Consider the following 22,358-nt stretch of genomic DNA (forward strand, 5'->3'; position numbering starts at 1 on the left):
TTCCAAAGCTGAAAAAATTAAATACAAAAATGAAAAGAATAGTAATGTCCAGCTGAAAGTATGATTTTTGAAGACACAAAGCGTTGTCAATGTCAAAACAGATTATTGGGATATCATGCCGTTTAGTGAAATATCTCAGCATTGACAGTTATGTTTATGAGAGTGTCTGGAAGTTTGAGCTTTGTAAGGCCGTGGCGATCTGCTATGCCCGTACGTAGATCCGCGTGCACACCACATCGTCCGCTCCGAAGGTCTGAAACAAGATTGAGAGGGAGAGAAAGAAAATATCTTAATTACCATTTCACCAGGATGGTCTGTCGTTCTTCGCCTTGAACCATGCATGAGTCAGGGGATTGGTATCTCCATCATCTGAAGGAAGTGGCTGAGCTCAGTAAAACTGATCCTTCCACTGGAGCTTTCAGAAACAATAAGCTGGACAAAACTGGAGGAAAAAAGCCAAGTTTTTACAGAAGATTGTAATTGCTCTTGAATTAATTTTCCCTCTAAATTTGCATCATTTCAAACCGCTCTAGGGACGGCATTTGGCACTCAATGAGGCAAAACTCTTAAAGCGATATTCCACTTAGTTTTAACAGGGGGGTTATTTGGCACTTGACCGCCATGAAAACCAGAATATAAACTAATCCCCAAGATCGGATGCAGCTGGACGAGTTTGTAGCATTCGGATTTTTACTTCCCATTTATTTGAATGCGGCCATAAAAATAACATAACATGAAACTGAACTTTAACACGTTTGTGAACAGATTCAACAACAGATCCCGCTTTTAAGACAACAAAGCATCCTGGGAAAATTAGTACTTAAAAATAAAAGTTGATCCGGTCTCCCAAGCAGTAACTATCTCTCCTAAATGGTATCCCTCCGCTATGATCTCTCCTATCAATAAAAATGCTACTCGGTGAAATTATGCTCTAAAACGTTGGACCCACAGTCAATTGAAGATCACAGAAGCGGGATTTGTTGTTGAATATGTTCATCAACGTGTTAAATGTAAGTTTTCAGACTATTTTCATGGCCTCATTCAAATGGATGGGAAGTAAAAATACAAACGCTACAAACCGGTCAAGTGCCAAATAACCCCCATGTTAAAACTAAGTGGAATATTGCTTTAACTAGTCAGATTCCCACTCCACATGCCCTACATGCCTCCTGCTAACAGCTTGGTAAACTCTTATTTTCCGCTGCCTTGTTGGATTTCCACCTCCTAAACGGCATAAATGACAGCTACGATGTGATCTCAGTGTGACACATCGCCCCATTAGGAATATGACAGCTGCAAAAGGAACATAGCCATGACAAAAACTGATAAAAAAGGGGGGGGTAAAAACGTTGGATGCCCGGGGTTAGAGGTGGGTGTGTCCAAGCCCTAAGATTTATGGGAGTCTCAGGGGCGAAGCAATATGGCATCTGAAGTTGTCAGCGCCACACATCATCATTATCCCGAGCCATGGAGTGAGGGAGGACAGGGAGGACAGGGAAGCGGGCCCGGGCGATAAAAAATGGAGCCGAGATGACTCCATCTGGCATGTGGCGCGATGCCGGGGGAGACATTAACTGGAGCTAACATCAGGGTCCATTGGCATTTCTCAACAACATGATCAATGAGGCCCATTAAAGCCCGCAGGAGCACACAGGACTTGGGCCGGGGCCAGAAGACCCCCGACACCATCACGACCACCACACACACACACAGACACACCACTCCACCTCACACAAGTCCCATCCTACACCAGCCATTATGAGGATTGCAATAATGTCCAAAAATCAATATTTATTGGCTTGAAATGCAAAGGAAGTCTATGAGGATCCGAGCATTGACAAGTAAAAGAGTGGTTTTCATTTCTTCAGTGTTTCTCCCCTCTCCCCCATGTCCTTGCTCACAGTAAACCCCTGCAAATGGTCATTATGAGTGTATCCCTAAGTCCGCCCATCTTAAATCACAGTAAGCCGCCGCATGTTGTCTTCATTAAACCCCACATCCATCGTTCCCTGAGAGCCTAATTTCCTCATCTGCTGGCCAACGCTTTGATTCATGTTTATGTGCATTTTTTTCTTTTTATACTCTAGGTTCATTCCTTTGTGAACAGAGGGGGAGCATACTTGTATTAGTGGAGGATGAGGCATGTAGCGTTTAGCTCCCTGTAGTTTAACGAGCAGGGTTTTTGCTAGCAACAGAAAATCAACTGGGTACTTTCCACAGCCTGTTGTGAGCAACAGTAGGCTACATCCACCGTAAGAGGGTTTACACCTTGGCCCATATTGACAAAGCTATGGGAGTTCCTATATTCCTCACACATCCTGCAACATTTTCAAAATTCGTTTTTTTAATTTGAAAGTGGCCCCATTGTAGGAATTCTAATTTTCCTCAATTTATATACATATATGATCAAAGATATGTAATGAAGCCTGAGGAATTTTGCATGGCTAAATCTCACTTTCAGAAAAAAGAATTACTGAAATCTGTCCAATCAAAGCAGTTAGCAGCATTTGAACTGGAAGCCGGTTTACCTCAGCAGGTTTACCTCATTAGAGGAGTTGAATTAGAGGAGGATGTTCAACTAGCCAATCAGGGTCCAGTATTGTGAGGACTTAGTCTTCAAATTCATTCAATAAATACCCTTTTAGCTAAGCTACATTTATTTCAAATGTCAATTTAAAACATGACAAACATTATTCTTTTCTTGAACCACAGTACATTTGAAAACAAAACCGTGAAATCTGAATTATAAGGCACCTTTAAAACGAAACATTTTGGCATGCGTCTCAATTTGAATTGACTGCCATGTGAGTATTATTTATAAAAGCTGGGGTGGCAGCGGTCAGTGCTAACACACTTTGTCTCAGAGTCTTAATAAATGTGCACCCAGGTGTTTGAGGGACTGGTATGGCTACTGACCTCAGTCTGCAGTTTAAAACTGAAACAGATTGTTGGTCCAACATTTCAGTCCTTCAGCTGACTGTGGATTTACTGAGCACATCACCCCAGAGCCAAACATCTTTGCTTCATCATCATTTGAATCTTCTCAGCTCTTACAAGTGTAAACAGTGTGTCAAGTGAAGTGTGACATGGGGGAAATATGTTTAAATTACAGAGCAGCAGGGAATACATCTAACCTCTCCCTCATGTCACTGGTATCGCAGCACAACTCATGATCTTATCTTTGAAAAATCAAATCAAAACTTTTTCCAGTGACTTAAGCCCACATGCCTATCACATTACAGTCTATCACTCCAATATGGACAGAAGCATACGCCCTTATCTTGAATAAAAACAGATTCCATCTTGTTAAAAGCTTAAGTTTCCCTGTTACAAACCTGCATCCAATCCAAATAACAGGCCCTCTGCAATGTTTTCCTGATTAGTTTTCCGCAGAGGTTAGTCAGATAACCCCGTCACATCCAAACTGGACTCAACCGTTATTGGACCTTGGTTTTGTTGTCCATCTGGCCTATAAAACCAAGCAGGCCCAGATGTTTACAGAAAACCACATTGTCTTGGTAATCTGAATGGCTGTGCGCAGGAGACAGAAGTGTTTCTGATGGATGCAAGAACACAAAGTGCTGCTTGGTATGCAGGGTCTAACACCGAACGTATGGCGGTGTAATGTAACTGGTACCGGTGCAGCGGCAGCAGCAGCCTTTGAACTCTCGTCGAAACGTCCCTACAGAGCGCTTGAATAGGTGTTGCCGCAAACTGTAACAGTATGCAGAGCAGCGATGCCAAGGAATTCACTTGTTTTCAGCCTTTAGGTATGTCTCCTTTTCTTTCTGACGTGGAAAATAATGGAATAAAACACGCAAAAATGAAAAATAAGGATCAGGACAGGCACCTCCTTATGCTTCATTTGGCACAGGAAAGAAACATGAGGAATGGACCGAGAGTCATGGGCGTCTAGAACATTTCCTAAGAACTATGTAGGAAAAAGATTGACCAGATAGTGTCATAGCCCAGTTCTGGTTCCCCATGGCAATCCTGTCCACTCCTGACTCCTCCATCTGTGCTGATGCCATTCTTCTGACTTATTAACCCATCCCTTGTTTTCTTATTAGCAGACAGAGAAGACGAGGCCAGCAAAGGCCCATGTGGTTAAAGATGGTGACCTCCAAATTTGACATCCCATCCCACATTGCAAAGCTTCCAAACATCTGCTTAATGATCTGCTCTAGAGGTTTTAGATGAAATTGGGAATCATTTGTGTGCCTTAGGCTGAAGATGAAAGCATGTTAAACCAGGAAACCACACTCTTTAGAAAAAGGATAGTGGACAATCCACTCTATTGTGTTTTGTTTTTATTTATTTAGACAGTTGGAGGAGACACAAGAGAAAGCTCTAAGATTCGACCGCAACAAGTGCCAATAGGTTACGGTCGCTCACTTTCTTGCCTGTCATCCTATCTCCTAATTACAGGAAAACACACAAAACCATGACCATGAAGAGTCTTCCTCACCAGTATGAGTTCGTCCCCTCTGAGTTCTCGGCTCCAGAAGGTCTTCGGGCCGTTCCCGCTCAGAAGAGTCTGTCTGCAGTACATCTTGTTTTCCGTCTCCCAGGTGGCCAAGCTCTGCAGAAAGGCAGCACTGTTATGTGGCTTCCTATTATTTTATTATTTTTTTTATCCCCTCACTCTCACCCAGCTAAAAGCAGTGTGATGAGAGAGGGATCAACGCGGAGTGTGTTTATCTTCCTGTGCCTTCCTTAAGCCTCAAACATGAAGGTCTGACAAGGTGTCGAAGAGAACTGCACACTGCAGATGTTTGAAAATACAAATTTGACTCGAAGTGCATATCGCAGGACAAATTACCTTACACTTTCTGCCGTCCACCGTCTCCTCATTAAACTCCTCGCCGACGAGGAAGTTGATCTCAGTGGTGCGGACGGTGGTGGAAGTCTTGATGTAGAAATGCTCGCCGTTCTGCCTGATCTCCACATGGGGTTTGGACGCCGCCGCCACTGCTACCCTCCTCAGCATGGCGTTCACACCTGAGGACGCATACAGGACCTAACCTAACTGTAAGCCTTTACATATCAAGCAGGGTTGGGGCCATTCATGAATTCAATTTAGAATGCATGGGAAATTCCAATTCAGATCCTGGAGTTGGAGTTGGAACTGGATCGGAATGAGAGGAAACAGAATTGAATTCCATGAAATTCCACTTGATTGTCTTGACTTGCCATACATTATAAATCAAACATTATGAATCAAATAAAAGACAGTTAAACAAATCAAATACATTCAATCATAATGTATGTATTATGATTACATGTTATGCATCAAATACCATCTGAAAGAAGGGACCTTTATCATTTTATGATATTCAGTATTGATTATGTATAACACTGTGTAATCTCAGATATGTGGTGAGAAAATATTGGAATTTCACAGAATTTAATTGAATTCGATTCAATTGCTGAAAATTCAATTCCAATTCTGTTTCCTGTAGGTTTTTTCAAATTCCAATTCCTCAGTTGAACTGGAATTGATGAGTTCATTCATGAATTGACCTCAACCTTGATATCAATTATGATAACTGGTGGGTTCTCGAAACTAGTGAAAGGCTGTGATGACTCACTATGATCTGAATTACAAAGCAACTGACCCCTGCATTTTTTTTTTTTGTTTCCCGCCCCATCCCAGTTCATAAAGACTACTTTCTTCACATTTTATCATCTGACAATGAGTTCTGTCACCTCACATTTTTGCCTGTTTGCCTCTGGCGCCAAAATGATTGTTAAAAAAAAAAAAATCTGAATTCCTGTTTGGGAGGTGAAATTGTGCTTATTTACCAGAGGAATGCATAGAGGCAGAGGTATCAGTCTCAGGCAGAGTCATGCAACCTCTCCATATCACTTTTAGGAGTCGGGGGAAAATATTACAGTATCACCCTGTCATTTTTTTCATATAAAAGGATCCTCCAGCAGCAGCCGCAGTTGAGATGGTTATCAGCAGATGTTGCAAATATGGGGGATGCAATGACAAGGTGATGAGAGGGAGGAATGCTGGCGCCATTTGCTTTGTTTAGCTCTCCTGTACACCATGATAGATTCTGTCCTGCAAATGACTGGAAAAGCTATTAACCCTCTCTGTCACACAGTTACAGTGCAAACAATTAGATGAGAGACCGCTTCACTCTGTTCCCCATCCGCGCTCTGTACGCTCCATCATTCAAATACAGCATCACTGCAAGTACAGTATGATGAGTTTTTGTTCTCCTTCTGCAATTAAAATGAGTTGTATAGTTCACTTTCCCACGAGAGACCATTTCAGTCCGCAGTCTGTCGCTTGCAGCTATGTTTCCATGTGAAAAATTAACTCCTGCAGCAAAAAGCCAAGTTGCTGTGGGGCCAATTTGTACACATTGGATTCAGAAGAATGTTGGGATATTTAAGACAAAAGATCATGTATGTAAGTCATATGTATCACACCTTCAACACCAGCTGGTTCAGCAGATTTAATCCCATGCTAGTCTGCTGCTAATGTTAAGCTCCTTACAGTCTGTACAGTTTGTAATTTGGCACATGTACCTCAAGACTGATGTATTTAATGTACAACTTTAGCCCTTTTGTATTTTTTTGCAATTTTCAATTTTCAAAAACCATTTAAAACCATAAAAAAAACTCAACCGCAGTCTACTACAGTCTATTACAGTCTAATACCTGCACTCCAGGCATTTATAGTACAGAAAATGGACTTCCAATAGGCATATTCATTTAATCTTAGATCACTGGATAATGAGAAATTCATGCTCTAAGCACATTCAAACATTCAGAGGTAATAAAACTTCTCCCTGATTCATACTTCTTCCTGATAGAGAAGGAAAGAGAAATGCATGAAACCCCCTTTAACCTCTCGAAGGGTTTCAAAAATCAAAGGACAAAAAGTGAATTTTCTCACCCAGGGCTTTCAGCAACTCGTCAAAATTCTCGCTGCTTTTCATTCTCCAATTTCCTGCAAAATTGGGCATTTTCCTGTGAGGTGTTTGATTGTGTATCAGCCTTTGCAGCCTCTTGTAGTCTGTCTCTCCTCTCTCTCCCTCTCTCTCTCTCTTTCTTTCTCTCTCTCTCTCTCCTCCGCTCCCTTTCAAGCTTTTTCCCTCCCTCCCTCCTTCTCTCCTCCCTCTCTCCCTGTGTAATGATCCCATACAGCAGACCAAACCCCCTCTTCCACTTTCTCCTCTCTCCCACAAACACAAACTCACATACGTCCGCCTGCACACACACACACACACACACACACACACACACACACACACACACACACATTCTTAATGGTTTGCTCTCATCAGAGAATTAAATGGCCATCCTAAATGAAATGAAGGTTCAGCTGGAATGTCAATGTCTCATCTGCAATATCAATGAACTGCATTGCCTAGGCTTTAATGGAAATGCATCTATATAAGTATTAGTATAAGTATAGTATAAGTAAGGCATTTAAGAGCCTTTTAGAGGCTGCTTTAGTTGTGGTATAAATAAGCAACCGCCATCTCAATTAGTTAGATAGGATTTTATACATATTTGCCCCTGCACCAGTGTTTTTCCTTTAAATTGCTCAGTGTAAACTACAGTTTACTGGAGGATTTTTCAGGATTTCAAACCTCAATCTGTGTCTTGCAGCTGCTGTATGTTTCTATGTGAACGAATTAACTGCTGCACACAAACCTAAGTTGTTGTCGGGCCAATATGTGGACATTGGCTTCAGTGGAAGATTGGGATAATTACGACAAAAGATAGTTGTAATGTATCACACCTTCAACAGCAGCTGATTGAACAGATTTAATCCCATGCTAATCTGAAGATAAAGCAAAGCTGCTTTTTTATACATATTTGCCCCTCGCTGCTCTTTTTCTCTAAATTGCTCGGTGTTCGGTACAGCTGACTAGAGGATTACACTGCACAGTTATACTATACAGTTCCCCCTGACGATCCCCTCCTCTCCTGCCCCCGCACGCATGCACACACACACACACACACATACACACCATCTCATCCCATGAGAATGAGAGGCCCTACCCTTAACCCCAGCCAAGTCAGATTTGTTCCCTCCCTGACGGCTCCCCATCAATCTTTTTGACAAAGTGCCTTCCGGACAGTGCTTGATAATTAATGTATAGAGCAGAGCAGGGAGCACTCTGTCTTCCCACCAGGACGTGTCAGCGTAGAAAAGCCCTCCGCCTGCTTCACTAGGCCTCCTCGTTTTGTTTCATTCATCAGTAGGTCTGTCTGTTGGTCTTTGGGTGGGTTTACTTCCAGGAGGGAAAGGGAGCGTTTGTGGCCCGAAGGGGGGAAAAGTTTCAGAGATTGTGTCATGGCATGGAGGGGAAAATGTGAGATGTGCAGCGGATGTGAGTTTCACCTACAAGTTAATGACAGACTGCAACTTCTGCTGCCATCTATTGCCCTGGTTATGAAAAATATGACTTTTCACATTTGTCTTAGTTGTAGGCACAGAGTGGGATTTTTTTTGTAGTGTAAACAGGCTTCGAATCCAATTTTACTGTGTTCCCTCTCTTCTAAACCAGATTTAACACAAGATTTTTCACTCTTATACACAGTAATGTCTCTAGTAAAGCTGGGCGATAATTCAATATTATCGTTTATCGTCTTTCAGTGGAATCATATCGTGATGATTTGGTGATTTTGGGATATCATGGCACACAATTCTGCTGACTAAACTGATGATAACAAGCAAATTTTATTTAAAAACTCTGACAAAATGAGGTATGTTCGGAATATTATTTGAAAATTTCAGTTTTGTTTGACATCACACCTAACATTACCATTCGGTACAATGGGATGAACATTAATTTGATTATTTAACATGTAATTTTGCATTGGAGAGAGCCATATTGTGATATATATATATACATATATATGTATATCAATATAGAAAAAAATCCTTATCCTGATTATAGTGATATTGATTTCAACCATATTGCCCAGCCCAAGTCTCTAGAAAGGGAAATTTTATATTTATTTATTGACTATCACATTTAAGAAATTGAGAAACAAGTGGCCCTTCTGCTGCACTATGGATTTTGACCTGAAGTCGGTTTTGTCACAGAACATTGGATAAATCTCTTGTACTTCATGAAAAATATGTCTTTCTCAATATCAAGTCTAGGATTCTCTCAATTAGATTTCAGTGTAAACCTTTTCAACTTGTCATTTTAAAACCTTTAATTTTTCCCGAATCTGCCTAAATCGAACTAAGCGTTTCGGGACTATCCTGTCAGTCAAATCAGACAAAACGGCGTGGAAAAACACTGGATTTTAACCAAATTGACTTCTCCCCAGTAGATCCCTTCATCTCATTACCTAACTAGCATAATGAGATGTGACCTCAGGTGTCAGAGTGTCACCTTGGATAAGATGTATGGACGCCCCATGGTTATAAGAACATTGAGGAAACACATTAGCTTGTGAGACCTCTGAACCACGTTTTCCCCTCCCAAACCTTCTGCTTTGCACAATGCGCTCCCAGAGGAGCAGCACAGCACAATATTGACATTTCTGCTCCCTAAATGTGGAGGAGTTGCAGTTCACATGTACACAGCTTTTCCTACATCAATTTTTAAGTAAATAATAATGAATGGGAGGTGGAGATCGGGTGTTTGGGATTTATTCATTTTGAATATAATGAAGGATTTTATCTATTATTTGTAGGTCAGGGATTCTGCACAACACTGGTTAGAAAGGTTAAACACCTTTCCCTTTGATCATTTTTAAATTATGTAAAAAGATTCCATAAAACACAAAATTAAATGAATAGTTCAGGTTTTTAAGAAGTCTGTCTAATTTGTCCCAACCTGGGAATAATTTTATTCATATAAACATGTGTTTTAGTTATGTGAGAAAGACATTGAAAGACTGAAAAAAATGTGAAAAAATATAGCACCCTCCAAACACCTTCTGCATTAACATACTTAATGATAGGACTTAAATATGAATTTTCAGAAACATGAATTTTAGCCATATTGACAAGCATAGCTAACAATTTCTGCGTTCAATTTCTCAAGAACACAAACACATTGGTTAAGTGATTCTGGATTCACTGAAATGACTCCCAGTTTGCTTCTTAAGACCTGAACTATCTCTTTAAATACCCATTCATCATATTCTCTCTAATGAGTCATTTTTTGAGTCATTGTTAGTTATGAAGATGGCGGTCCGCTCTGGGCCACATGGAAATAATCTGCAGCTATTTGACACTTTTACTGTTTGAATTACTACATTAAAATGAAGCTGCATTGCCCAATCTGCTTGCACCACCAGTCAGAATACACAAATTGAGTTTGTCGTTTTATTGATGATGTAGTTGAACCAAGACACAGCGAGACAACACATGAATGAAACCACATGTATTCTGTACAACGACACAGAGGGTTGTGAGATCTGATTTACATTATATTCTCCAAACACACCTGTGTCGCTCGCTGTCCAGACCAGTGCTTCTCAAACTGTTTGGTTTATGACCCCTTGATACAAAGCGATGCCTGCTCACGACCCCCCGCCACAGGCTGCATATGCAGAGTGGTGAACAGTTCACCCAAAAAAAAATATTTTCCCTTTTCAGGTTGTTTCATTTGATTATCAGAGGAGGCCTAGAGGCTGAGAACTACTCAGTATTTCACAAGAAAAAAGCAAAAATTAGAGAAAAATCTGAAAAAATGACACAATAATGAATTTGTATAATAGAAATGTTTTTTTTTCCTATCCCATAAATCATCTCTGGACCCCCCAGTTTGAGAACTGCTGGTCTAGACAACATAATCACACTTTAGGAGTTATTGGAAGCTGCGGAAAGAGGAATTCTTGGGTTCAACATTAAAATTCCAGACAGTAGCTGACATAATTCGTGATTTTTGCATTGGGTTCTTTCAAGTCAATTACCTGCTGGCTTCCCCCAGGCTTCAAGGGTTTGCAAAACATGGCTTCAAAGAGAAAATAATTGCCCATAAATTCATGTGTTTTGGTGCTTGAGTGAATCTACAAGGTATTCAAGGTTGTTATCAGGAATCCCTCATGATTTATATGATTACTTATTGCCTTGGCCTGAGGAAATTTAAATATGTTAAGTCATGAGGTATGATCATGGCTTTAGAGGTCCAACAGCATCAGACAAAGTTTGATTTTGGGTGCAAGGTCCCTTTAAATTCATTGTCCGGCCGCTAAACTCAAAATTATAAATCTTAAATATTAGAAACACAAACATGTCATGATGGTGTGAAATTTTGTAGTTTGGCCACTTTTGTGGTCATAAACCCATAAACTTGGATTAGAAACACCAGAAACAAAAAAATAAATATTAGGTGAAAAGTTAATCCTTTCTTTTAAGACAAGTTATCAACACATAAATTACAAGAAATATACAATCACATTTTGTGCTGAAAAAGGATAAAACATTTACATTGATTGCACTCAAACATTTACTGTCACAGTAGGGGAACAGTTGTTGTTTCTGCCTGCTGCCCTTCAATCTCCCATGGCTTCCCTCACTGAGTTTTAACATGAAATGGAAATACTCCAAAAGTCTGGTCAGCTTCCTGGCAGCTGCCTATTGAACACTTTAATATACCAAATTAGCAATTTACTAACAAGCTTATTCAGTGCAATATTTTTACAATGTCAGTAAGCTAGCACAGTAGTAAGCTACAAGCATCCTGATAAAATGTCAATCTCTGCATTTTCAAAGAGTATACTGCTTTACCAGCAACTTGTCTGCATTTCTGGTACCAGTGTTTCATTTACATTCAAATGAATGAAAAAAAATATACTTCTTGTGTGGATGCCAATTTTGTGCCAATTTTAAAGTATTAATACCATTAGTATAATACATCATGGATAGGTCTTACAAACAATGAGCTTCACCAGGATTTTTTTTGTCTTGATATTTAGATTCACAAATGGGAGGATCTGTACCTTTCAAACCCCTTTCATAATAATATAATCTCCATTTAAATATATTTGAACTTTCCAACTTACGGGATGCAAAGCACGCCAGTCAGTGTATAGCAAGATAATGTTTTTTGTGTGTCTGATCAGCCAGGGGTTAACTGTACCAACATGAACAACAAAATGTTAGCAAAGACATCTGTACTTTGAATTTGTTATCCTATCACAAATAAAATGCAGATGGATGATTGGTTCCGGTGGGTGCAGTGTACAGGACAGTTGTAAGTCACCCCTACATAAACAAACACAGAGGTTGCATGTTACACAGCTTCTAATATGACCCACTGTTCTTCTCACACACATTAAAAAAATGTTTGCTCATCTTAATTTCACACTAAGAAGGCAGCAATTTAAAAAAGGCCAAGAAAAGGGAATTACAGAAGATGGAGACATGGAAGCCGGTTTGGAGAGGGAGAAGAGACAAAGGCCTGGTTCCATTTTGCTCCCCAAGCTGCTTTTCCACCACAAATCTTTCTTCCATCCTGCCTGTTTCAGAGTTTCTCAGACTGAGGACTGAAACAGCACATGGTCCATCGGGTAAACTCTGTCCAGGTGTCTTCTACCAGTGCCTCGAATCCACCAGCTCAGGCCGCAGACTCAGTTTCTTTAGCGTCTCATAGCCGACCACCATGACGATGGCGGTGGGAGTGGAGGAAATGATGCGTGCCGACAGTCCTTTGGTCATTCCCCAGAAGCCCTCTTCTACGATCAGCTGCCTGAAGGTCTGGATGACTGAAGTCCTGCCTTCAACCTAAACAAAACACACAAACACGCACATATATGCTGTAATTATGTGTAACCACACATTGGTATAATAACTTAAGCAAATACTGAGCTGAATAGGCAACAAAGTAAAAGGATTTTCTTCAGTTTGGCCTACAGCTCAACTTAGTAGACTTCAATCCAAAGATATTTTAGATTCATAAGGCTAACAAGCACACAAAAGCAGCATGAGCAGCATAAGAGACAATTACCCATATTTTTATACATCGCTTTCCTTACATATTCCTCATAAATTAAAGTATTTATAGACATTTGCATGCCTGTTATCCTCATGAGTGCAAAAACCCCTTAGTTCAATCTGGAGTTTAACACGGCATCCAGCATTGACCTCACACAATCTAGTGCAGAAACGATTAGTCAATTAATCGATTAGTCGACTAACAGAAAATTAACCGATTATAATTTTACTTTTTAGTTATTTATCAAGTAAAAATACCAAACATTTGCTGGTTACAGCTTCACAAATGCTAAGATTTGCTGCTTTTCTCGGTTTCATATCATTATAAAATTAATACTTTAGGTTTTTTTTGGCTGCTGGTCAGACGAGTAAACAATTTTAAGAATCACTTTGGGCTCTGTAACTTGTGATGGTTATTTGTCATTATTTTTGACATTTTATAAACTAAATGTTTAATTGAAAAAATAATCGACAGATTAATCCATAATGAAAATAATCGTTAGTTGCTGCCCTAACACAATTCCTAGTGTATTTTACTCAAGAGAGATGTGAATGATTGTCACCTGCACTCTCGCTCTGACCACATCCATTGGGTTGGTAACAGTCGAGGCAGTAGCAGCAGCTAGTGGTCCGGCCATGGCTTGAAGAATTAGGTGAGGGCAGTCACTGGGAGCCAGTTTGGAGAGTTGTTCTGTTGAACATTAGAAACATTTACAGTTATGTTTAAGGTCTTCAGACAAAGATCAAAGCTGTGTGCATTGTCTGGATTAAGTGGATAATTCAACAAAGGCTAGAAAACAAATCAGCTCCATCTTACCAGCATAAAAGTGATAAAAAGGCCACCAGACTGCGCTGTTTGGGATGTAGGTGAGTAAAGAAGCCACATATCCCCTGTAGAAGCCACGGAAACCGTCAGCAGCAAAAATCTGCGCAATAATGTCCCTGGTTTGGCCAAACATCCTTTTGGTGTTTCCCATCTCCACTTTGGACTTGAGCCGGAAGCGGGTGAGGTGCTCGCCTTGGCCCTGCATCATCAGCTGCTGAGAGATCACATCGATGGGGACGGTGATGCTCTGAGCCACCAGTGAGGCCGAGCCGCCCGCCACCAGAGACTTCACCGTGTTGTCACTGGAGTATTGGGAGACGTACTTCCTCACTAGCTCGTAGGTGGTGATGTAGGCTTGACCTGAGATCAGCGTGAAAGTGTTGACCATGAAGCCGCGGTACAGGCCTCGAACGCCCTCGGCCCGCAGGATCTTGAAGAAGGCGTCAAAGGTGCCGCTGTAGAGCGATTTGCCCCTCTGCACCTGCAGCCGGGTGCGGATGAGCGTGGCCGGGTAGACGGTGGCCCGGATGGTCATAGTCATGAACACCCCGAAGGAGTAGAACTTCCTTTTGTCCAGGTCCTCCCATTCTATGATCTGGATGTTCCTCTTCTGCTGCATCCTGCCGGCTCCGGAGCCCTCTCATCAGACTGATCACCACCTGACAGGGAAAACAACAACAACAATGTATCAGACAGAAGGAAGGAACACTTGGTGATCTTGTGGATTAAGAACAAGTATAAGTCCTTAGGGTTTATAGGTGTTCACTGGGAACAGGAATCTATAGAAAACTGAGACATTAGCTATAAGATTGAAAACCTCCAGTGAGGAAAAAGTAAAGTTTTGAGCTGTATGCAGTCCAAGGGAAGAGACTAAAAGCTTGAAATTTACAGGCAATCGACCATAAGGTCTTCATGCGCTGATGAAGACCTTATGGTTGTAACACGTTGACTTTAAGCCATGACAATAAAGACTTTTTAAATTGTACTATACTGTATATTCATTTATAAAAAATAATGAGTAGCCTACATTTAGGTAGGAATTTAGGTAGGCATAGCTTAGGTATTGAGGGGGCTGCAGTTTACCCCTCCTTATATGACAGATGTGTGGATTAAATATGAGTTCAACTAATATATATGAGTGCTGACCTCATATGAAAACAACAACATCATCACTGCTGTCAGTAAACAACTTTTTGCTCAACAGGAATATAACTCACCCGGCCACAGAGTGCTGTACATCCCTTGGCATAACATTACATCAGGAAAAACAAGACTGCTGTGTTTTCTGTGTGGTGCTAGCTTATCCATTATGTCCCACTTCTCCTTGAGAAATGAGCAATGTCTAACCTCAGCAGCTGTGTTAGAGGGTTTAAAGGTCATTCAAGACAGCTTGGCAAGCTAAGCTAACTCCTTGGCATCAGATACAAGCTGTTTTGGCAAAACAGTGAAGCATGTCAGCCTGTCCTGACCAAGCTATTGAAAAGGTTTTCTGGTTATCTAGCAAATGCCATTACACACGTTTGCCTGTTACCCAGTAGCAGCAAATTACAATACAAGTTATAGGACACGGTGTTCCCGAGCTGTGTAAACATAGTAGAGAGCAAAACTGAGTCAATGTGCATTTGTGTGTTAATAAAACCTAACGTAAAGTCAAACAAGTCAGACACCGGGTATTTCAATAAAGTGTTTCAATGTAGCTATCGTTGTCTTAGCTAGCGTTGTTTCAGTCTACGTTAGCTAACGTTAGGCCAGCTATATGGCGTTAGCATTAGTATAAACTAGTTAGCATTAGCAAGCCCTTACCTCGTTGGACAGATGTTTTATTTCAAAGTCACATCCTTAACATCAGTCCGACTTGCAACGTCATGACAACAGCCGATGAAAAGGTAAACAATTTGATTATTCAATACGAGCTAAAAAAAAAAACCTATCATATCAACAAGGAGTTAGATGGCTAACTAGCTAGTAAGCTAAGTTATCTGGATACCTTCCTGTTCCCATTCAAAATGCCATGCTGCGGAGGCAGCCAATGAGAAACCGCAGAATTTCTTCTTCTACACTCCATGGCAGGTGACGTCCAAATTGTTGCATTATCGGCAACATCTGGATTTTCTGAATTGTTTCAAAACTAACCTTAACGGGTTGGAAGAAAAACTCTGCCGGGGAGCACGAGGGTCCAACATAACATTTATCAAAAGTGCTCCAGCGTCTCCTCCAAAAAGTCAGTCAGTTTCTCCTCTCTGTCTGCCAGTGTGTCCTCCTCTCTCCTCTCCTCTCTCCTCTCCTCCAGTCACAGGTCAGGTCCTCAGGTTGGACAGCAGCCTGTCAGCCTGCCATAGTGATTCACTATTCTCCATTTGATTACATCTGAAAACCTGAAAAACCTGAAAACCTCTCTGTCTTTCCTGTTTTCACTTTTCACAACTTACCAGATATCAGTAACTGACCATTTCAAAAGAGGCATGGTGCAGATTTTATCATTCATCAACCATCTTCAGTATCAGCTAACACATTTCTATCTTTTCTCTGTCCTCAGCCTTGCTACAGCTTGAGTTTCCCAACAAGCCCAGGACAAACCAGTCCAGTCTGTCTGTCAGACTGAAGCAGAGTCACTGCTGACACTCTGATGCTCTGGTGCTGGTTTGTATCTATGTGTTTTATATTTCAAATGAGTGTAATTCTTGGCTTTCTACAAAAATGTGGGAATTAGCAGGCTGAAAATAAAATTGCAGACTTTATTCCCTTTGATTGTTGCATTCTGTTAACTGGTACAGCAGCAGGGAACCAACAGGAGTTTATTTTTATTTTATTTTTTTTAAAGAGACAGGTTACTGATCAGTGATTTTGTGGGATGTCGCAACAAATGTGATACACAATTACATTGTTTCTTCATGACCAGGGACAACAAGATTTGTCACAGTTTAGTGTGACTAGGGCTTCAACTAACGATTATTTTCATTGTCGATTAATCTGTCGATTATTTTCTCAATTAATCGATTCGTTTTTTGGTCTATAAAATGTCAGAAAATGGTGAAAAATGACAATCATTGTTTCCCAAAGCCCAAGATGACGTCCTCAAATGTCTTGTTTTGTCCACAACCCAAAGATATTCAGTTTACTGTCATAGAGGAGTAAGAAACCAGAAAATATTCACATTTAAGAAGCTGGAATAAGAGAATTTTGACTTATTTTTCTTAAAAAATTACTCAAACCGATTATCAAAATAGTTGGCGATTAATTTAGTTGACAACTAATCGATTAATCATTGCAGCTCTAAGTGTGACAAATCAATGCAAAATTCCTTTTCAATAATGATGATCAGGGTTTATGAGTGAGATAAATAAAGTCAGAATTAAAGAATAAAGTCAGAAATCTAAGACTAAAGTCTAATCTCAAACCTCACATTTTTCACATGGCCCTATCCTCTTCCACAATATTGACAGAAGCCAGTAGGTGGCGGTAATGCGACTTATTGGAGCCAACCGCCATAAAATGTTAAAGACGAAGAAGTGATTGGTCCTCCAGAACGGCAGGTGGCGCTGCTATGTAAACTGCGCAGGATCCCAGTGTGTGTCTGTCAGGCAACATCAAACTGAAAGTGGACTTCTCAGCCTGGGAAGGAAGGCTAACGTTGTTTCTTTTAACGAAGGTAATATATATGTATTTTACCATAAGTCTCAGGATTGTTTTATTTCACGGTCATCTGACAGGATGCGACCAATCTGGCGCTGTCCAAATCAGAAGACAGTTTCTTTATTGCTAGCTAGCTAGCATGCTAACAAACTAGCATGCACAGATATTGCAGATTCATTCTCACTGCTAGAGTTAGCTAGCTGCCGTCCACTGGCACTGAGGAGTAGAGAGGAGTGGATTATCATAGAAAAACATGGTGTTGTTGCTAGCAACCTAGGCCCAAATGTATTTTCTAGTACTTGCTTCTTAGATGATGTGATTTTAAGGTTTAGCATGTGAGATGCTTTGTCCACTAGCTGTAAATGCGGAGCTGTGTCAGTCCCATCAGCAACAAGCTGTAACGTTTTATCTGACAGACAGTATGGATGCTGCTGGTTTGTGTTTGTTGGTGGTAGTTTATCACAACTTTTGTCTTATTTTGCAGGATTAAAATTCCAGTCAAGTGAAAAATGGTGGGTGTCTGTCTTCATAAATATCACAAATACATTTATAGTCATAAATGTGCTACTATTTGTTTCAGTATGCTTGTTTTGTTAATAGCTGCTACTTGATTTTATTTAGTCTCGCAGATATGATTCCCGGACGACCATTTTCTCTCCTGAAGGCAAGTGTTATTTCTTTCTGACTCTCTTTGCCTAGCTTCTTCAACAGGCCACTGGCCAAGTCCTCACGGTTTTAACATTTCTAGCCAAATGTGACCAAAACAAACCTTGTGACTATATTTAACAGGACGGCTGTATCAGGTGGAGTATGCCATGGAAGCCATCGGTCACGCTGGAACATGTCTGGGGATCCTGGCAAACGACGGAGTGCTGCTGGCCGCAGAGAGGCGAAACATCCACAAGCTGCTGGACGAAGTCTTCTTCTCTGAGAAGATCTACAAGCTGAACGAGTGAGTGAACTGAAGTACAAATGGACGCCCAGCAGCCACCACTTACTCATTCTTTTAGATCTGAAGTTGACACTTTTTGAGCACCTCTTTTATATAAAAACAACAGTCATGCTTGTTTCAGTTCAGCACTGTATTGTGGTCTCTTGTGTGATTGTCTTTCAGAGACATGGCTTGCAGTGTTGCTGGGATTACATCAGATGCTAACGTACTAACAAATGAGCTGCGGCTAATTGCACAGAGGTAAGTTTCAGAGGAAATTCTGTCAACGATTGATATTCCTCCTTAAGTTTCTAGTTATTAATGACATTCACCTACAAGGCTTCTAAAACTTCCTCAGTGCTTGCTGACCAGTTCAGTTTTCTCTTCACAGATATTTGTTGCAGTATCAGGAGCCAATCCCCTGTGAGCAGCTGGTGACGGCTCTGTGTGACATCAAGCAGGCCTACACACAGTTTGGAGGTAAACTGCATGGTGGTCACCCTGCATGTCAGGGTGTGGCCTGTATCGCCTCATGTTGCTGAAGGATTGCAGTCGAGTGAATTCCTTATTTTTAGGCTGCGCTGTAGGCAGAGCACCATGCATTCACCTGCAGTTTAACATAATGTCGGTTTAACATTTTGCTATCACTAGGGACACCTAGTCTTGTTGACAGGGGTCCATTACCTTATGTTTGGGGGTGTAAATGTCTTTTGTGTTCAGTTGTGCATTTTTGTTTTAGTTCATTTAACATATGCTTAGTGTCAGCTTGAAAAAAAACACTTTCAGTATCAGAAACTGTATACTTTCCATTTTTTAACAAAGACAAGATCCAAGGCACTCTCCCAAAATATATTTAAAATACCTTTATTTAAACGGCATGTTCAGATGAACTATTAAAAACTCAACAACGGCGTCCTGGTGCCTCAGTGGCTAAGACACGTGCCATGTGACCACGATATTCTGGGTTCAAATCCAACCCAGAACTCTGCATTCACATAACTAGTTGGCTATTAAAATTTGTATAACTCGCACCTCACAAGATTTTAAGGGGGTGGGAGGCGGAGGGAGAGGTTTACAGTCTGTGAAGCGATATCTATTTGTCCTTCCTTTTACACAGTGTGTCACAGAAGTCAGACTAGTGGGAGGAATGATTAATCGCTCTCTCAAAACTATTGTATGGCAGTTGGTTAAATCTGTTACTGGGAAACAGGCTGAAAGAGCACAGACAAATCTTCCTTTGTGTAAAACTCACATGGATGGTGGATTTCTGAAACAGCTCTGTGGTTTGTCTCCGCAGGCAAGAGGCCGTTCGGTGTTTCTCTGCTGTACATGGGCTGGGACAAACACTACGGCTTCCAGCTGTACCAGAGCGACCCCAGCGGCAACTACGGAGGCTGGAAGGCAACCTGCATCGGCAACAACAGCGCTGTAAGTCTGATGCAGCGGTGATGATGAGACTGCGTGCTAGATGAATCACATCAGATAAACCAAGCAGCGTTGCACAGTTGTTGTGTTTTCCCAAATAAGAGAAAGTGATATCCCAGTCAGGAATGTGAATTACATACAATTTTGTTTTTATTTTTTAGAAGAAGTTGATGTAAATTTAACTTGACTTGTAGTTGAGCTCTTACTGTAGATGGTGCAAAACTGTAGCTGTTTTGGTTGGCAATATTATTTACAGCGACAAATGAGAGGTTGAATGAATGAATTTGTCCATGCATAGTGTTGAAATTCAGTTGCTCCTCTGTGTTGTGTTGACATGCTGACTTCCTGTCCCCAGGCTGCAGTGTCCATGCTGAAGCAGGACTTCAAAGAGGGGGAGATGACTCTGTCCTCTGCTCTGGCCCTGGCCGTCAAAGTCCTCAACAAAACTATGGATGTCAGCAAGCTCTCAGCAGAGAAAGGTGAGAACTTTGTTTTGGCTTCATATTCTAATTAGTTTAATGTGAAATCACAGGCTCTTTGTGTAGGCTGTTACTGACTCCTGGGGCGTTCCAGCTAGCCTGTTCGCTTTACTAGCTACTATGATTTACTCCAGCTAAAATGAAACAAATGCACAAAGTGTTACTCCGAAATAACCACATACCAAGTGCCAAATGCCAGTAAGATTATCCTTGGCAGATAAATCAATAAGGGTCACCTGCCACACTGGCCGGTACATTTTTGCTATATTTACGGTTTATTAAATAAGTAACTTTGAGTTTAGGAAAAGGCTCAGATATTTGTTACTGCCTTTTAGCTAAAGGCCTTTTGAGTGTAACTGTCTGATTTGCTAGTACATACACCAGATAAAAACAGTTTAAAATAAAAGCTTAACTATAAAATGTTAAGCTTAAAATATAAGGTACAGTAAATAAAACTATTAATACTTTGAAATACCTACTTAATTGTCTAAAATGTGTTGAAATGAATTCATTTAGAGGTTTACCTTTTCACTGCAACAGTTCCAAGGCAAGTGGAAGGTTAACTTAAAATTTAAGAACAAATTTGAGAACTTTGCTTTCAATAATCCCATTAAAATAAACTTAAGAAAATATTGAAGCACTATTTCAACAAATATAATCTTAATATTTTTCTTAAGACTAAAGTTACAAAGAAATAAAGCTCTTAAGATTATTTTCCTAAGGACGTTTTGTGAACCCGGTCCCTTAACAGCAACCAGATATAGTGAAAGTGAAATATGTAACACAATAATTCTTTGTCCTCTTCAGTGGAGATCGCCACTCTGACCCGGGAAGACGGGAAAACAAAGATCAAGGTGCTGAAACAGAAGGAGGTGGAGGAACTCATCAAGAGACACGAGGCAGAGGAGGCCAAGGCTGAGAAGGACAAGAAGGAGAAGGAGCAGAAAGAAAAGGACAAATGAGCGCACCGTCTGATTTATTTTTTCCCCCCCTAGTTTCACCAAATCCTGTAATGTGTTTTGTCTTTTACATTAAAACATTGGAAACTGTTGATGATATGTCGGTGTCAGTATCCTCATCACAAAACAAAGGGAAGAGATTCAAAGGGAAAATGAACCTCAAATCAGCGTTCTTCTTAACTGCAAAGTGTTTTGTTAATTATTTGGTAACTTTATAATCCAGTGTGTTAATATGGTAGTTTAACATAAATAATTCAGAGTTCCCCAGAGTTCCAGTATATGTATTATCATATCATGCCTTGTGGTTAGAGAGAATGTCCATCAACCACATACTGTAAGTAAGCATGCACCCTGCTGCTGAAGTGTCCTTGAGCAAGACACTGAATCCATACCAGGTCCAGTGATGTTGCTCTGTATCTGACCCTGACCTCTGACCTCTGTGGAGGGGGGCAAACAAACAGAGAATTTACCTACAGGGATCAATAAAGTAACACATAACCATTAGAAATCCCACAGAAAATCATCTTATCGTTAAGACAGAAAAGAACATGAAGTAGTTTCTCTTCCTGCCACGTCTTTGAATGCCAACTCATTTTGAGAATCCAAATGAGAAACAGGATGATGCTTTTAACACCAAGTAACCAACATACAGAAGGAGGTTTGGTAGTGGAACAGCATTTAGAAGAAGTCAAAAACAAACAGTCCACTAAGGGGATAACGGGTCGATGCACAAAAATGCATCCCATTTCTAATTGAGTTAAAACAAATGAAATCCTTTGATAGAAATGTTTTCACAAGCTCTGGAGCGTGTTTCTGAATTTGCTTGATCTCTAATAAAACCATTGATCATGCTGGAAGGAACAGGATATGTTGCTTATGTTGAAACTGGGCACAGACTCAAACCCACTGACGGTGCTGCTGGCTTTCCTCCGAAAACCCCTTCAAACCACTAATGTCATGGAGGAAATCAAAAAGAAGCTGTAAGCTGTAAGACCGCTGGTGCATCAAATGATCATAGACTTTGTGTTGGTCCTTTGCTCTTCAGGTTATTCTTCGTGTCGTGATAAATGCTCTGCTCTCTATCGAATGAAGGATTTTTCTTTGCCACTTGATGGTGCTGTTAGTCCTGTAGATGTATTGTTACAGTGGTGCATGGTGGGTAAAATCATCTGAA

The 22,358-nt window shown here is 40.7% G+C and overlaps 3 protein-coding genes across 3 annotated transcripts; 1 reads left to right on the top strand and 2 right to left on the bottom strand.

The window, feature by feature from the left end:
* Positions 1 to 52: 52 nt before the first annotated feature.
* Positions 53 to 7,057, bottom strand: LOC139656680 (cellular retinoic acid-binding protein 1). Its single transcript, XM_071534287.1, has 4 exons — positions 6,914 to 7,057; positions 4,823 to 5,001; positions 4,469 to 4,582; positions 53 to 253 (listed from the first exon to the last, which is right to left on the bottom strand). The coding sequence occupies exons 1-4, from the start codon at positions 6,981 to 6,983 to the stop codon at positions 203 to 205; spliced, it is 414 nt and encodes a 137-aa protein (XP_071390388.1). The 5' UTR covers positions 6,984 to 7,057; the 3' UTR covers positions 53 to 202.
* Positions 7,058 to 10,318: 3,261 nt separating this feature from the next.
* Positions 10,319 to 15,743, bottom strand: slc25a44b (solute carrier family 25 member 44b). Its single transcript, XM_071534280.1, has 4 exons — positions 15,561 to 15,743; positions 13,749 to 14,416; positions 13,495 to 13,622; positions 10,319 to 12,721 (listed from the first exon to the last, which is right to left on the bottom strand). The coding sequence occupies exons 2-4, from the start codon at positions 14,374 to 14,376 to the stop codon at positions 12,530 to 12,532; spliced, it is 948 nt and encodes a 315-aa protein (XP_071390381.1). The 5' UTR covers positions 14,377 to 14,416; positions 15,561 to 15,743; the 3' UTR covers positions 10,319 to 12,529.
* A 1,560-nt stretch (positions 15,744 to 17,303) lies between these two features.
* On the top strand, positions 17,304 to 21,276 carry LOC139656671 (proteasome subunit alpha type-4). Its single transcript, XM_071534274.1, has 9 exons — positions 17,304 to 17,406; positions 17,875 to 17,902; positions 18,012 to 18,054; positions 18,180 to 18,342; positions 18,505 to 18,582; positions 18,713 to 18,801; positions 19,619 to 19,749; positions 20,102 to 20,225; positions 21,033 to 21,276. Exons 2-9 carry the CDS (start codon positions 17,900 to 17,902, stop codon positions 21,185 to 21,187), a joined length of 786 nt encoding a protein of 261 aa, XP_071390375.1. The 5' UTR covers positions 17,304 to 17,406; positions 17,875 to 17,899; the 3' UTR covers positions 21,188 to 21,276.
* The last annotated feature ends 1,082 nt before the right edge of the window (positions 21,277 to 22,358 follow it).

Source organism: Centroberyx affinis, unplaced genomic scaffold, assembly GCF_046629955.1.
Source record: "Centroberyx affinis isolate AG114_WGS23_722 - 3 ecotype Tasmania unplaced genomic scaffold, CSIRO-AGI_Caff_v1 ptg002510l_1, whole genome shotgun sequence".
NCBI classification, from domain to species: domain Eukaryota; kingdom Metazoa; phylum Chordata; class Actinopteri; order Beryciformes; family Berycidae; genus Centroberyx; species Centroberyx affinis.

What these genes read in the sequence shown, in the direction of transcription:
- LOC139656680 (XM_071534287.1), bottom strand. Translation starts at nt 6,983, where the DNA reads ATGCCCAATTTTGCAGGAAATTGGAGAATGAAAAGCAGCGAGAATTTT. An exon ending in TGGACGGCAGAAAGTGTAAG is followed by an intron (nt 4,583 to 4,822) that starts GTAATTTGTCCT and finishes GCCTTTCTGCAG; the next exon opens with AGCTTGGCCACCTGGGAGAC. An exon ending in GAGGGGACGAACTCATACTG is followed by an intron (nt 254 to 4,468) that starts GTGAGGAAGACT and finishes ATCTTGTTTCAG; the next exon opens with ACCTTCGGAGCGGACGATGT.
- slc25a44b (XM_071534280.1), bottom strand. Translation starts at nt 14,376, where the DNA reads ATGCAGCAGAAGAGGAACATCCAGATCATAGAATGGGAGGACCTGGAC. An exon ending in TTTTTATCACTTTTATGCTG is followed by an intron (nt 13,623 to 13,748) that starts GTAAGATGGAGC and finishes AATGTTCAACAG; the next exon opens with AACAACTCTCCAAACTGGCT. An exon ending in TGGTCAGAGCGAGAGTGCAG is followed by an intron (nt 12,722 to 13,494) that starts GTGACAATCATT and finishes TGTTTTGTTTAG; the next exon opens with GTTGAAGGCAGGACTTCAGT.
- LOC139656671 (XM_071534274.1), top strand. An exon ending in GACCATTTTCTCTCCTGAAG is followed by an intron (nt 18,055 to 18,179) that starts GCAAGTGTTATT and finishes TATATTTAACAG; the next exon opens with GACGGCTGTATCAGGTGGAG. An exon ending in CTGCGGCTAATTGCACAGAG is followed by an intron (nt 18,583 to 18,712) that starts GTAAGTTTCAGA and finishes TTCTCTTCACAG; the next exon opens with ATATTTGTTGCAGTATCAGG.